Raw genomic sequence first — 16,192 nt, 5'->3', positions numbered from 1 at the left:
TTGTTGTTGTTGTTTAGCTGTGCCCTGTCCCCAGAGGTGGAGTCTACAGAGACAGGCAGGTTTCCTTGAGCTGCTGTGAGCTCCACCCAGTTCGAGCTTCCCAGCGGCTTTGTTTACCTATTTAAGCCTCAGCAATGGCGGGCGCCCCTCCCCCACCCTCGCTGCTGCCTTGAGGTTAGATCGCGGACTGCTGTGCTAGCAATGAGGGAGGCTCTGTGGCCGTGGGACCCTCCCGGCCAGGTGTGAGATGTAATCTCCTGGTGTGCCCATTTGCTTAAAGCACAGTATTGGGGTGGGACTTACCCGATTTTCCAGTTGTTGTGTGTCTCAGTTCCCCTGGCTAGGAAAAGGGATTCCCTTCCCCCTTGCGCTTCCCAGGTGAGGCGATGCCTCGCCCTACTTCAGCTCTCGCTGGTCGGGCTGCAGCAGCTGACCAGCACCGATAGTCCGGCACTCCCTAGTGAGATGACCCCAGTACCTCAGTTGAAAATGCAGAAATCACCGGTCTTCTGTGTCATTCGCGCTGGGAGTTGGAGATTGGAGCTGTTCCTATTCAGCCATCTTGCTCCTCCCCCGCTTCTGTTCTTTTCTCTCTTTTTTCGCCTTTTGGGATTTCAGTTACACATTCGTTCTACCTTTTATAGTTGTCCCACAGTTCTTGGGTATTGTGTGTGTGTGTTTTTTTTTTTTTTTTTTTTTTTTTTGTCTTTTTCCTCTTTGCTTTTTAGTTTCAGAAGTTTCTATTTGTCCTATCCACAAGATCCAAGGATTTTCCCCAGTCATGTCCAGTCTACTGATGAACCCATTGAAGACATTCTTCATTTCTGTTACAGTGTTTTTGATCGCTAGCATTTCTTTTTTATTCTTAGAATTTTCATCTCTCTGCTAGCTGGTTATTCTAACACGTTTATTGAATGGGGAGTCCTTTCTCTATTGCCTATTTTTATTGACTTTGTTGAAGGTCAGATAGTTGTAGGTATGCTGTCTTATTTCTGATTCTCTATTCTGGTTCATTAGTCTATGTATCTGTTTTCATACCAGTACCATGCTGTTTTGGTTATAATAGCCTTATAGTATAGTTTGGAGTTAGGTAGAGTGATACTTCTGGCTTTTTTGAGACAGAGTCTCATTCTGTCGCCCAGGCTGGAGTGCAGTGGCGCGATCTCGGCTCACTGCAAGGTCCGCCTCCCGGGTTCACGCCACTCTCCTGCCTCAGCCTCCCGTGTAGCTGGGACTACAGGCGCCCTCCACCACGCCTGGCTAATTTTTTGTATTTTTAGTAGAGATGAGGTTTCACTGTGGTCTCGATCTCCTGACCTCATGATCTGCCCGCCTCAGCCTCCCAAAGTGCTGGGATTACAGGCGTGAGCCACTGCACTCGGCCTGATGCCTCTGGCTTTGTTTCTTTTGCTTAGGATTGCTTTTGTCATTTAGGCTCTTTTTTAGTTCCATATGAATTTTAGAATAGTTGTTTTCTTATTCTGTGAAAAATGACATTGGTAGTTTGATAGGAATAGCATTGAATCTGTACATTACTTAGGGTGGTATGGCCATTTTAATGATACTGATTCTTCCAGTCCATGAGCATGGAATGTTTTTCTGTTTGTGTTGTCTCTGATTTCATTCAGCAGCGTTTTGTAGTTCTCCTTGTAGAGATCTTTCACTTCCTCGCTTAGATGTATTCCTAAATATTTTATTTATTTATTTTTTGGTGGCTACTGTAAACGGAATTGTGTTTTTGATTTGGCTCTCAGCTTGAACATTGTTGGTATATAGAAATGCTACTGATTTTTATGACCGGATGTGGTGGATCATCCCTGTAATCCTAGCACTTTGGGAGGCCAACACAGGTAGATCACTTGAGGTCAGGAGTTCAAGACCAGCCTGGCCAACATGGTGAAACCTCATTTCTACTAAAATTAAAAAGTAAAACAAAAAGTAGTCAGGCATGGTGGCGTGCGCCTGTAATTCCAGCTACTCAGGAAAAAGAGGTTGCATTTAGCTGAGATGGCACCACTGTACCGCGTGACGGAGTGAGACTGTCTCAAAAAAAAAAAGAAATGCTACTGATTTTTGTATATTAATTTTGTATCCTGAAACTTTGCTGAAGTCATTTATTAATTCTAGGAGCCTTTTGGTGCATTCTTTAGGGTTTTCTAGGTATAGAATCATATCATCAGTAAACAAAGATAGTTTGACTTCTTTTCCTATTTGGATGTCTTTTATTTCTTTCTTTTGCCTGATTGCTCTGGGTAGGACTCCCAGTAGTATTTTGAGTAAGAGTGGTGAGAGTGGGCATCCTTGTCTTGTTCCCATTCTCAAGGGGAATGGTTTGAGCTTTGGCACATTCGGTATGATGTTGGCTGTGGGTTTCTCTTAGATAGTTCTTATTATTTTGAGGTATATTCCTTTGGTGTCTAGTTTTTTGAGGGTTTTTATCATGAAGGGATATTGGATGTTTTATTTTGTATTTATTTTTTTTTTTTTGAGACAGAGTCTCGCTCTGTCGCCCAGGCTGGAGTGCAGTGGCACAATCTCGGCTCACTGCAAGCTCTGCCTCCCGGGTTCAAGTGATTCTCCTGCCTCAGCCTCCCAAGTAGCTGGGACTACAGGGGTCTGCTGCCACGCCCAGTTAATTTTTTATATTTTTAGTAGAGACAGGGTTTCACCATGTTAGCCAGGATGGTCTCGATCTCCTGACCTTGTGATCCGCCCACCTCGGCCTTCCAAAGTGCTGGGATTACAGGCGTGAGCCACCGCACCTGGCTGGGATATTGGATTTTATTGAAAGCTTTTCCATTCTATTGAGAAAATACAGTTTTTGTTTTTAATTCTGTGTATGTGGTGAATCACTTTTATTGATTTGCATATGTTGAGTCAGACTCGCATCCCAGAAATAAAGCCTATTTGATCATGGTGAATTAGCTTTTTGATTTGCTGCTGGATTCAGTTTGCTAGTATTTTGTTGAGAATTTTTGATTCTATGGTCATCAGAGATATTGGCCAGAAGTTTTCTTTTTTTCACTGTGTCTCAGCCAGATTTTGGTATCAGGGTGATGCTGGCTTCATAAATTGAGTTAATGTGGGGAGTCCCCCCTCCTCAGTTTTTGGAATAGTTTTAGTAGGATTGGTACCAATTCTTCTTTGTACACGTAGTAGAATTTGGCTGTGAATCTACCTGGTCCAGGGCTGTTTCTGGTTTATAGGTTTTTTATTCCTGATTCAGTTTCAGACCTCATTATTGGTCTGTTCAGATTTTCACTTTCTTCCTGCTTCAGTCTCCGAAGGTTGTATGTTTCCTGGAACTTAGTCATTTCCTCTAGATTTTCTAATTCGTGAAAAATGCACAATTATTTCTAATTAACTTACAGATCTATCATCTGTATGACTGAAAAAAAAAAAGACTTTTCTGTATTAAATTTTTAATAAGTATTTTGACTTACCATTGCAGTTTCTTATTAAAGTATCTAAAATTTCTAGATTTTGTCCTAAAACAACTTTTATATTTCAAATTCTTCTGTATTCTTATTTATGTGAATATTTCTAGTGGTCTATCTTTATTTTTCATGAAATAATATAGAGATTACATGTATCCACTATAAGTTGTTTTCTATGAAATAGTTTATTTTTTCATCTGATTTCCATCCATGATTCTTTTACATTTTATAGATTCTATGCTTTAGGAAATAGGCATATAATTTACATTTGAAAATGATGTTGAATTTTTTTCTTTCTCAGAGTTTGCATGTTTTCATTTTGTTTACATTATCTACCTTCTCTCATATGCCTTTTACATAATTTTTGAGTAGAATATAAGAAGATTGTATAAAGTTTTAAAATTTTATTATGCAGCTATTTTTTGATTATTTGTGCTTGTTAGCAAGGAGTGTGATTAAAGTTGTTTCCCCTCTTCCTGTTGAATGGACATCTTAGCCTGAGAATGCTGCAATGTTTTATGTAACTCTTGAGCCTGGAGTGCCCTGATAACCATACAGCTAAGTAATCATTTAGATAAAAAGAGGAAAGCAGTTGCACCCATGGGCAATTACCTTTTTTATTAATAAGCTGTTAGACAATTAAGGGGAGCTTAGATGGTCTCTCGAGTGTGGTATTGTACTAAGTTGTGGGTAAATAACCTTGTTTGTGTGCTGGCTTATTTTCTGTTGTCAGGGTGCCCATTCCGTCACAGTGATCCAGAGCTGCTGAAGCAAAAGTTGCAGTCATACAAGATCTCTCCTGGAGGGATAAGCCAGGTAGGTCATATTCTTCTCTCTGCATCTGCAGTAACGAGGCCTCAGACAGATCTCTTGGTTTTATTTAATGTTCTTGCAGTGATGCTGTGTACTACTTGTCAGGCCTCATACCAGACATCTTGTCTTCAAGACGAATTAAGTTAAAACCTTGACTTACCTGGTTTGGACTCTTTGGAAATTCTAGTTCTTCTGTCTGCTAAGCTGCATTTTTATTTTTCCTAATCATAAAGGAAGCTGGAAACCATCCCCCCCACCTCAATTTGTTTTACTGTCTCAACTGAGGACTACATCTTTAAAAATAAAATTTTTGAGCAATGAAGCTTATTAATGAAGCTGAAAATTAATGACAGCATATTTCATTTTGGGAAATTGCTTTCTGAGCAGATGATAATGTAGTACGTACTGGCTGAAAGTTCGGATAGGCATTAGTTACTGCTGTGTGTCATCTACACTTCTGATGGTAGACCTAATCGTTTGTCAAAATACTTTGTCTTATGAACAATGGAAATGCTCAAATATGTAAAACCAAATGTCAAAGACTACATTTTAGTCAGTCTACCTTAAAAAAATTAACATTGTGACATAGCAAAGACTGTTTTCTGTAGTGTGCTTTCAAGTTTACTGGAATTTTGAAGGAATTGGGGAAGAGCTTCTGCTTCCTTAGCTTAAGAAGAACATTATATATTTTAGAGTTAGAACATCTAAATCGTCATACATCTTTAAATTGTTATTTTTATTTAAAGAAAATCATTACTCTAGACAACTTTACTGCTTCTTCTGTGTCCAAAGTTCAGATACCAAACCTTGCATAGTTTTTTAGTACTTCAAGCAAAGCAGTGTTCAAGGTGCCGTGGGGTATGCAAGGAAGAATCAGATGTAAATCCTGCTCCCACAAAACCAGTGTCTGAAAAAAAAAACACCATAAACCAAGTGTCATGAGAGGTACATATAGACTGTCTTTGGTCTTCTGATGAGGGAAAGATTATAACCAGCTGAAGAGGTCCAGGAACCCTTTATGGAAGAGATGCCCTTTGAATTAGGCCTTGCACTAAGGTTGGGAATTAGGGAGAGAGAACGCACAAATGAAAGACTGTAGGAGTATTAGGATTTCAAGCTTAGGATAACCAATACATAAACACTAATAGGTAACTTAAAGGAAGTATAGTTGGTTTTGGTTTGAGTGACTTAATTTTAGTGGTTAAAAACTGCTGCTAACAAATTTGATAGGGAATCTGGAAATAAAGAATTAGTGGCTTTTTTTTTTAAGCAATCGTAAATAATCACCTTTTTGAAAACAATACAAGTTCTTAACATTTCTATGTTAATATATTATGTCTGCATTTAAATGGCATTAATGTGGGTTTGGGGCATTAGGGAATTTAGGACTAGAAATCTGGTGGTCTTTTCAGTTAGAATTGTAGCATAGGGAGAAAGCCATTCTCTTTTATGGAGTCCTAGGATGTGACATGTCATGATGCATAGGTAGGAAGTCAGTGGTAGAACCAAAAATTGAAGCCAGGCTTTCTGACGCTTAATTTTTTTTTTTTTTTTTCCTGAACTCCACTCTACTTTAGAGCTTATTATCATGAGTTTGCTGGGGGAGAGAAGAGGTAGGGAGTCAAAAGCTGTGTTTCAAAATATCATCTTGGCCAGTCCTTCTCTCTGTCAAGCATTAAAAGGAGGTGGGATCAATGAAGACTGAATAGAAAGGGGGAGAGAGGGAGAAAATACATTAGGGAAGTGAAGTATCACAGAAGTCAAGGAGAAAACTTTGAGAAGAGAATAAGTTCCACAGAGTCCCTTGTAGCAGAGATTTTTTTCATGAAGAGAACTGAGAAAAGGTGGTTGGATATGCTGAGAGGATTCTTTGACTTTGACTTTGGTGAGGTGTCAGTAAAATGGTGGAAACCAAAAACAAGATTATACTTAAAAAATTAATGAAAGAAAGACAGTAAATAACCTTTTCAAAAAATGTGTCAGGCCAGGTGCAGGCGCTCGTACCTGTAATGCTAGCACTTAGGGAGGCTGAGGCAGGCAGATTGCTGAGCCTAGACATTCAAGACCAGTGTAGGTAACATTGCAAAAACCTGTCTCTACAAAAAATACAAAAAATTAGCAGAGTGTGGTGGCATGCAACTGTAGCCTCAGCTACTCAGGAGGCTGGGGTGGAAGAATCACCTGAACCCAAGAAGTTGAGGCTACAGGGAGCCGTGATCATCCCACTGCACTCCAGCATTGACAATGGAGTGAGAACCTGTCTCAAGAAAAAAAAAACAGTGCCAGTAAAGGGGATGCTAGAGTGGTATTCGCTTAAGCATCATAGGATGGTTCATTTCTGGGTTTAAGACCTGAGCCTATCTGTAGGAAGAGGAGAAGAAAAGAACTGTCAGAGAGGGTGGGCTTGATGAAGATATGAAAGAAAGAAAATCTCTCTCTAACCAAGCAGAATTAAGCTCTCTTTCCTTTATACTATGACTGTATTGTACATGCCTTTGCTCTTAACATTTGTTACACTTGATTGTAATTATTTGTTTACCTGTTCATCTTTTCCAATAGTTTGTGAGTTTCCTGAAAGGAGGACTGGATTTTTACTTAACTTTCTGTCTCATAGTAATCCAATGAGTTACACTTGTTAGGTGCTTTTAAAATGTTGGAAGAGTGAATGGGCATATTTAGGTGTGAGGTGGATCCTAGAGTGTGCATGGTAGTATGCAGAGAGAGACAAATAAAAGACACAAGTGAAAAAGTAACTTACTGGAGGAAGGACGATATGTACTGGAACCAAAGGATGGTGACAGAGAAAGGCATACCCCTCAGCAGTGTGAGAATATAGAGAAAATAGTTAAGACACAGCAAAGGGAAGTTGATGGAGTGTAGCAACTGGTCTTACTCTTCCTTGTAAATAAAGGTCATCAGCTGGAGAGTAAAGGGATTATGAATGATATTCTGGTTATAGAAAAGGTTAGAAACTACCACCAACAAATGTGATAGGGAATCTAGAAGAAATTAGAGGTGTTTTTTAGCAGTCATAAAGAATCTCCTTTAAAAAAATATCTTAATTTATTAACATTATCTCAAGAAAACTAATGTTTATAGTTAGTAGTAATGACCATGTTTGTATATTCTTTGCTTTTGACTCTACTGTATTTCTCCATTTGCCCTTGATCCATAAGTATACCCCTTACTTAGCTGATGCTGGTTAGTAATTTTCACATTACCCTTTAGACCTGCATTGTAACTTTTATCTGAGATGAACACAGATGTATAGTGCATGCGGGCAAGCTGTAAATAATATTTTGCTTTTATTTGATGTCTTTATTGAGTGGATCTCACTAAAGTGAAGCAGCTGGTGGACTGTATTCTAAAGGGCAGAGAGTTAATGGATGAAAAATCCATGTAAAACATTTTGATAAGGTTGAATTTTGCAGGTTGGCCTAAGTGCAGATTAGATCTTGAAAACTCCAAGTGTACGTGAAAATATTGAATGAGAGTTAAGAAAAACATCATTAAAATGTATGTAAGGTAGAACTCATTGTGGTTATTTTTATCTCAGAGAAAACTACTTGAAAATATACTTTCAACTATAGGAAACAGATTTTTTTTTTTTTGAGGGAGAGTCTCACTCTGTCTTCCAGGCTGGAGTGCAATGGTGCGATCTCGGCTCACTGCAACCACTAGTTCACGCGACTCTCCCGCCTCAGCGTCCTGAGTAGCTAGGATTACAGGCACCCTCCACCATGCCTAGCTAATTTTTGTATTTTTGTAGGGATGAGGTTTCACTTGGGTGATCTCCCTGCCTCGGCCTCCCAAAGCACCGGGATTACAGGTGTGAGCCACCACACCTGGCCAAGAAATAGATGTTTTAAGTAATCAAAATGTTGGTGATCAGAAAAGGGATCATTGTGACTCAGCTGGCATTGCTGATTTTTTTTTTTTTTTTTACAAAGCATCCTTGTAGGATCACATTTCATTTTCCTTTTTAATTAACCTTAATAGTGTTACAAAATCACTGAAAATTAATGAGCTTGGTATCCAGCTTAAGAAACAGCAATTAAACAGAATATGGCCAAAGAAAATGGTTACCCCTGCATTTATTCCCCTCTCCTCCCCGAAAAGAGAAATACACAGCAGTCAATTCACCAACACGATATAAAAATTGTAAATATTTATGCCCCAACATAGCTTCAAAATACATGAATTAATAACAGAGAATTGAAAAGAGAACTAGACAAATCCACAGTTATATTTGAAGACTTCAGCACTCCTCTTAATAATTAACAGAATAAGCAGGCAGAAAGTCAGGAAAGATACAGAAGCCTTGAATAATACTGTCAACCAACGTTACCTGTCAACCAACTTTACCTAGTTAACATCTGTAGAACATGTTACCCAGCAACAGGAGACATGAAATAGTAACCCAGGTAGATCATAGTCTAGATCTTCAAAATCCATTACAAATGTAAATAATGTGAAATCCTATAAAGCAGGATTTAAAGCAGAGCAATAAAGCAAGAAAAACAAACAAAAGATTAGAAAGGAGGAAAGAAAACCTTTTTCTATTCTCAAAGTGATTATCAGTGTAAAAAAAAATCTCAAAGAACCTAGCAAGATGCTACTGTAACTAGTAGGTGGCGGGATACTAACTCAATATACAAAAATCAATTCTATTTCTTACAGTGAACAATTGGAAATTAAACATTTCAGAAAGCATTAGGTTGCTGCAAACATAATTGTGGCTTTTACCGCAAATACTTTTTTAGCAACCTAATACCATATACAGTAGTACCAGAAATCCAAAATATACATAAGATCTTTATGTGAAAGACTGATGAAAATGAAAAACAAAGTGGAGACACATGTTTCTTGATTTCAAGACTTACTGAAAACCATTGTAATTTAGTTGGTGTGATATTAGGGAAATGATGAAGACAGATTAATTGGACAGAATAGAGTTCAGAAATAGACCCACATATATATGGGCAACTGATTTTTAAACAAAGGTGCCAGGGCAATATAATAAAGAAATGGTAATGCAGAGTTCCAGAACAACTCTAGAGTTCTAGAACAAGTAGATCTAGAACAATTGGATATCCAAATGCAAAAAGTCTAGACATATACCTCCCAGCTTATATAAAAATTATAAAAATGGATTATAGAACTAAGTAACTGTAAAATGTTAAACTTATAGAAGAAAACAGAATATCTGCACGACCTTGGGTTTGGTGTGTTCCCTGAAAGAAAATAGTGATAAATTAGACTTTACCAAAATTAAAAATTTTGCTCTGCAAAAAACAGCTTTAAGAGAGCAAGATAAGCCACAGACTGGAAGAAAATATTTGCAAATCATATATTTCATAAAAGATGTGAATCCAAAGAATATAAAGAACTCTCAAAACTCAGTAATTAGAAAACAGTTTTTTAAATGGGAGTAGACAATTCACCAAAGAAAAAGTATGAATGGTAAATATAAGCACATGAAAAAGTAAATAGCTCATTAGTGAAATGAAATTTAAAATTACAATGAATACCATGATATGTCAAATAGAATTGGTCCAATTTAAAAAAATCTAGCAATACTAAGTGGTGGTGAGGATGCAGAGCAACTGAAAGTCTCATATAATACTGGAGGAAATGCAAGTGGAAGAGCCACTTTGAAAAGGAGTGTGGTAATTTCTTATAAAGTGAAGCTTACACATGCTATGTGACACAGTGATACCTGTAACTAGTATTTATAGAATTGAAATAAAAGTGTAAGTCCACATAAAAATCTATTCCTAAGTGTTTATAGTGTAGGCATTATTCATAATTGCCAAAAACTAGAAACAACCCAGATGTTCTTCAGTGTGTGATTGAATAAACAAATTGTGGTATAGTCATACAATGGAATATTAGTTGGCAATAGAAAGGAACAAATTACTGATACACCCATTGACATGTAAGGTTCTCAAATGCATTATACCAGATGAAAGAAGTCAGACTCGAAAGCACTATAGTGTCTAATTCCATTTGTATGACAAATCTATAGGTACAGAGTGATTGCTGGGAGCAGGAGAGGTGTTAGTTATAAAGGACAGGGGAAATATTTTTGGGTAATGGGAATGATCTGTCTTGATTGCAAATATCAAAACTGAATTTGTCAAATTTTACAGAACTATGATAAAAGGAAATATATTTTATTTAAAAACTTTCTTTACTTTTTTAGGAAAATCTTAGTCCCTGAGTAAAAGGGGATATATTTTACTGTATGGAAATTATACCTTAATTTTTTTCTTTTTTTGTTTCTTTTTTCTTTCTTTCTTTCTTTCTTTTTTAATTGGGTCTTGCTCTGTCACACAGGCTGGCGTGCAGTAGTGTGATCAAATCTCATTGGAACCTTGAACTCCTGGGCCTAAGTGATCCTCTTGCCTCAGTCTCATAAGTAGCTGGGGTTACAGGTGCACATCACCATGCCCAGCTAATTTTTTACTTTTTTGTAGAGATAGAGATCTTGCTATGTTGCCTAGGCTGGTCTTGAACTCATGGCTCAAGCAGTCCTGTTGCCTTGGCATCCCAAAGTGCTGGGATTACAGATGTGAACCACTTTTTTTTTTTTTAATGGGGAAAAGAAAAGGGTAGATGGTAAGTAGCATAATGAGCCAAAATGTTTACTTTTCCTAATAAAAATGCAGTAGATTAAGTTTATATCAGGAACTCAAAGTATAAACATATAATTTAGAGTGACATAGACAACATCCTATGTAATAAAAAATGGAAATGGTTAAAGTAATTGCCTCTTGGGAACTAAGCAAACAGTGGGAAGAAATGTGATATGAGAACTGTTGATTTTAATAATAAGCCGTAATGCACTTCAGTTTTTTTTTCCTTACATGCATTACTTTGATTAAAGGTTGGAAAGAAAGTTTAATGTTATTAATGAAGTTGAAGTTAAATTGTCGTGTGCCTAATGGATAGGTAGTAATAGTAGTAGTACTAGATGACTGCAAGGTTTTTGGGTATGAAATTCTAACCCTTATCCCTCTGAGCTCCCAGTACCTAGCACAGTATCTGGTCCATGTTAGGGACTGTGAAGGATCTGAGATTTTACCCTACTTGCAAGGTAAGAACTTAGCTGCCACACTTTTATGGATTCTGGCAGAAGACATGCCAATTCCAGCAATAGCAGTATGTCAGCCTTTTCTTGCATTCATTCCTTGAACCCTACTTCCCACGGAGCAACATGAAGGCCAGGTACTACCTGCACATGCAGTGGCTTGTGTTAGAGGAGAGAACCCCTGAGTTTAGGGAATCGGAACCTTTTATTACGGATAGTAAGTATGTCTACTCTTTATTATTGATTTTTAATTAATTAATTTGTTGAGAAAGAGTTTCATTCTTGTTGCCCAGGCTGGAGTGCAATGGCGTGATCTCTGCTCACTGCAACCTCCACCTCCTGGGTTCAAGCAATTCTCCTGCCATATGTCTCCTCTTTAATCCAGTGGAAGGCACTATTGTCTTCCAGGGGTGTTCATTATATCAGAGGTCCCCAACCCCTGGGCCATGGACTGGTACTGGTCCATGGCCTGTTAGGAACAGCAGGAGGGGTGAGCCAGGGCTAGCAAGCATTACTGCCTGAGCTCCACCTCCTGTCAGATCAGTGGCCATGTTAGATTCTCATAGGAGCCCGAACCCTTTTGTGAACTGTGCATGCGAGGGAACTAGGTTGTGTGCTCCTTATGAGAATCGAACTAATGTCTGATGATCTGAGGTGGAACAGTTTCATCCTGAAACCACCTCCCCACCCTGGCCCGTGGAAAAATTGTCTTCCATGAAACTGGTCCCTGGTTCCAAAAAGGTTGGAGACCACTGCGTTACATGAACATCCTTGAAAAAGTGGTCTGGAGTAAAAGCCATTGTTGCCTCTATTTGCAAAATGTTCAGAAATTTAAGACTACTGGAAAATTATTTCTTAGGAATACATAGCTGATGACCAATGAATAATATATAGATATGCAATCTATATTGGTCATTTCTTACTGGTACCTCAGCTTTTTCTCCTTAAAATATTGTTGTACATTTTAATCTCACTACTTCCATTAATTTCCTTTCAAAATTGGCAGTGAGTTAAAAATCCTTTCAATGTGTTGTTAGTTTTAGTATCGTATCTGTCTATCAATAGTTTCTGCCTAAGTTAGATGTCTGAAGTTTCTAATTATTCTAAAAACACTTTTTTTTTTTAGTTTTTATTTTCCACTTCAGCTTTTCCTTTAAAAACCTGCAATTTTATGATAGAAATATATATATTTTGAGATACAGAAATTTTAGAACTGGGCGCAGTGGCTCACGCCTGAATCCCAGCACTTTGGGAAGCCAAGGCCTATGGATTGCTTGAGCCCAGGAGTTCGAGACCAGCCTGGGTAACATGGCAAAACCCAGTCTTTACAAAAAAAATACAAAGATTAGCCAGGCATGGAGGCATGCACCTGTAGTGTCAGCTGTGCAGGAGGCTGAGGTGGGAGCATTGCTGGATTGCTTGAGCTCAAGGGATTGAGTGAGCCATGATTGCGCCCGTGCACTCCAGCCTGGGCCACAGAGTGAGACCCTGTCTCAAAAAAAAAAAAAAAACAATTAAGAATATGTGTTCAAAATATCGACAGTAAAATATCTCATTGGTCTTAAATGGTTTGTTTCTCTGAAAAAGTTATTTTCTGTTGTGGAAAGATGCACATGAAATTTTCAAATTGTACTTTGTTTCATAGACTTATAACAGTGTGCTATGTCCTATTTTAATAGAAAAATTGGGGCTGGCCACAGTGGCTCACGCCTGTAATCTCAGCACTTTGGAAGGCTGAGGTGAGAGGATTGCTTGAAGCCAGGAGTTGGCGACCACCCTAGGCAACATAGGGAGACCCTGCCTTTAAAAAAATAATAAAAATAACGGTTGTGGTGGTGCACACCTGTAGTTCTAGCTATCTGGGAGGCTGAAGCAGGAAGATCACTTGAGCCTAGTAATAGTTACAGTAAGCTATAATTGTGCCACTATACTCCATCCTGGAAGACAGAGCAAGACTCCGTCTCTCCAAAAATAAATAAACAATACATAAAGTTTATAGGAAAATTGTCTTTTTGTTATACTAAATCACTTATGGCCATATATTTAATTCTCACAGAGCTTAATAAATAAATAATAATCGCTGCCTATAGACTAATCTAAAGGTGGTAGTTCATTGTAATATATACCACAATGAAGTTAACATCTTTTATTGTAATCTCTGAATGCTATTACTCCTTAATAGTTTTTCTTTCTTATGTGTGCTGGATCTGTCTCTGGAAATAGAACAATTTGAAGTCATGGTAGTTTGTTTTATTTTTGGCCTGCTTGTGCCAAGCATTGTGATGGAGACTTTACACAAATAAACTGTATCTCGTTTGATTCCCACCACTACATTATCCCTATTTTATAGATGAGAAAGCTGAGGTTTGGAGAAGGCAAGAAACTGCTCAGAACCATAGAACTAATATATGATAAGGCCAGAATTCACACCTATGCCTGACACTGAAGCTGAAGTTTCTTACAAGACATTGTTCTGATTCTCTGTAGTATTTTTCTATTTTAAATTCAGCTGAAATTCTTTTTGGTTTCCTCTTTCATGGAAAGCCATCACTGTGAAGTGAATGGTAATTCTTATGTACCTAAACTTAAGAAAATGTATAATGCATTTTCGAAACACTGACAAATGTGAAATAAAGATGAGAATAATTCACAAAATGTAAATTATATATGGTAACATATTTTCAAAAGATCTGGTTGCTTTTTTTATTGAGGTGAAAGTCACATAACATACAAATAAGTATTTTAAAGTGTACAATTCAGTGCGTTTAGTACATTCACAATATTTTACAACTACTATTTTTATCAAGTTCCAAACCTTTTCATCACCCCCAAAGAAAACCTCATACCTATTAAACAATCACCTCCTGCCACCCCGAGAAACCAGTAATCTGCTTTCTATCTCTATGGATTTACCTATTCTGAATATTTCACAAAATAGCATCATACACTGTCTGGCCTACTTCATATAGCATGTTTACAAGGTTCATTTGTGTTTTGCTCTTTTTAATGGCTGAATACTACTCCATTATATGTCTGAACCACATTTTGTTTATCCATTCATCCTTTGATGGACACTGGGTTGTTTCCACCAAGTGGGTGACTTTAAAACTGTATCTCACAGTTTTGGAAGCCAGCAGTTAAGGTGTTGGCAGGGTTAGCCCCTTCTGAGAGCTGTGAGGGAGAATCTGTTCCAGGCCTTTTTCTCAGCTTCTGGTGGTTTGTTGGCAGTCTTTGACTTGTAGATGCATCACTCCAATCTCTATCTTTATTTTCACATGGCATCCTCCGTTTATGTCTTCTCACCATCTTTCCTCTGTGCATTCTGTCTTTGTCTAGTTTCCTGTTTTTAGGAGGATACCGGTAATATTGGATTAAGGCTTACCTTAATGACCTTATTTTGATTACCTCTGTAAATACCCTATTTCCAAATAAGATCACATTTTTAGGTAGTTGGAGTTAGGACTTCAACATGTCTTTATTTGAGGGACACAATTCATTTCATAACACCATCCTTTTAAGTATGAAGTGATATCTCCTTGTGGTTTTGATTTGCATTTTTCTAATGACTAATGATGTTGAGCATCTTTTATATGCTTTTGGCCATTTGTATATGTTCTTTGAAGAAATGTCTATCCAATTCCTTTGTCTATTTTTGAATTGCGTTGTCTTTTTGTTTAAGAGTTCTTGATATATTTTGGATATAAGACTTTTATCAGATAGATATATGATTTGCAAATATGTTCTCCTAATCTGTAGGTTTTCTTGTCAACAGCTTCTTAATGTCTATTGGTGGACAAAAGATTTTAATTTTGATGAAGTTTGTTTTCTTTTGTTACTTGTGCTTTTAGTGTCATAATTATCTATAGTCAACTTCAAGGTTGTGAATATTGACATCTATGGCTTTGTATAAAAGTTTTATAGCTCTAGCTTTTATATTTAGGTCATTGATTCCTTTTGAGTTAATTTTTGTAGATGGTATGATGTAGGGGTTTATCTTCATTCTTTTGCTTGTGAATATCCAGTTTTCTAACACTATTTCTTGAAGAAACAATTTCCCCATTGATGGTCTTGCACCCTTGTCAAAACTCAATTGGACATAGATGTATGGGATGATTTCTGGAATATCAATTTCTACTGTACTGGTCTATCTGTCTGTCCTTAGGCCAGCCAGTACCATGCTGTTTTGATTTCTGTACCTTGTATTGAGTTTTGAAATCAGGAAGCATGAATCTTCCAATTTTGTTCTTTTTCAATATTATTTTGGCTATGTGGAGCTCCTTGCAATTCCATTTGAATTTGAGGATCAACTTTTTTATTTCTGCAAAAACAGCCATTAGAACTTTGATAGGGATTACACTGAATCTGTAGATAGTGTATAAAGAGGAATCATGGTGGATGGGCAGCAGGACTAGATTGCAGCTCCGGACAGAGCAGCATGTGGAGGCTTGCATTGTGAATTTTAGCTCCAGATCGACTGCGGGAACAAACCAGCAATCCTGAGAGGACCCTCAGACTCTCTGAAGGAAGCTGACTGCTCCTGCAGGACCTGGGAGATACCCCAAATACTCTGGGAGGTGAAAGCTTTGGGCAAGTTTTCAAGCCCGCCCTCTGCCTGGAAACAGATCTGGGGCTGTTGTTGGGGGGCATGGTGGGAGTGAGACCAGCCCTGCAGTTTGCATGGGAGCTGGGTGAGGCCTGTGGCTGCTGGCTTTCCCCCACTTCCTTGACAACCTGCATGACTCAGTAGAGGCAGCCATAATCCTCCAACTCCAGTGACCTGGGAATCTCACCCCATCCCCCACAGCAGCCGCAGCAAGACCCACCCAAGAAGAGTCTGAGCTTGGACATG

General features: G+C 38.0%; 1 protein-coding gene across 1 annotated transcript in view; it reads left to right on the top strand.

Annotated features, from left to right (window-relative positions):
* The window catches only part of PRIM2 (DNA primase subunit 2), a 313,454-nt gene that overhangs the window by 266,021 nt on the left and 31,241 nt on the right, over window positions 1-16,192 (top strand). Inside the window, exon 12 of the mRNA XM_017868174.1 lies at window positions 4,171-4,253. Coding sequence (XP_017723663.1) covers window positions 4,171-4,253 — 83 coding nt within the window. The remainder of the gene's footprint in view (window positions 1-4,170; window positions 4,254-16,192) is intronic.

The sequence above is a fragment of the Rhinopithecus bieti genome, unplaced genomic scaffold (assembly GCF_001698545.2).
Source record: "Rhinopithecus bieti isolate Rb0 unplaced genomic scaffold, ASM169854v2 scaffold_841, whole genome shotgun sequence".
NCBI lineage: Eukaryota > Metazoa > Chordata > Mammalia > Primates > Cercopithecidae > Rhinopithecus > Rhinopithecus bieti.
Note: the sequence above shows the minus strand (reverse complement) of the source record. Positions and strands in the feature narration are given on the sequence as shown.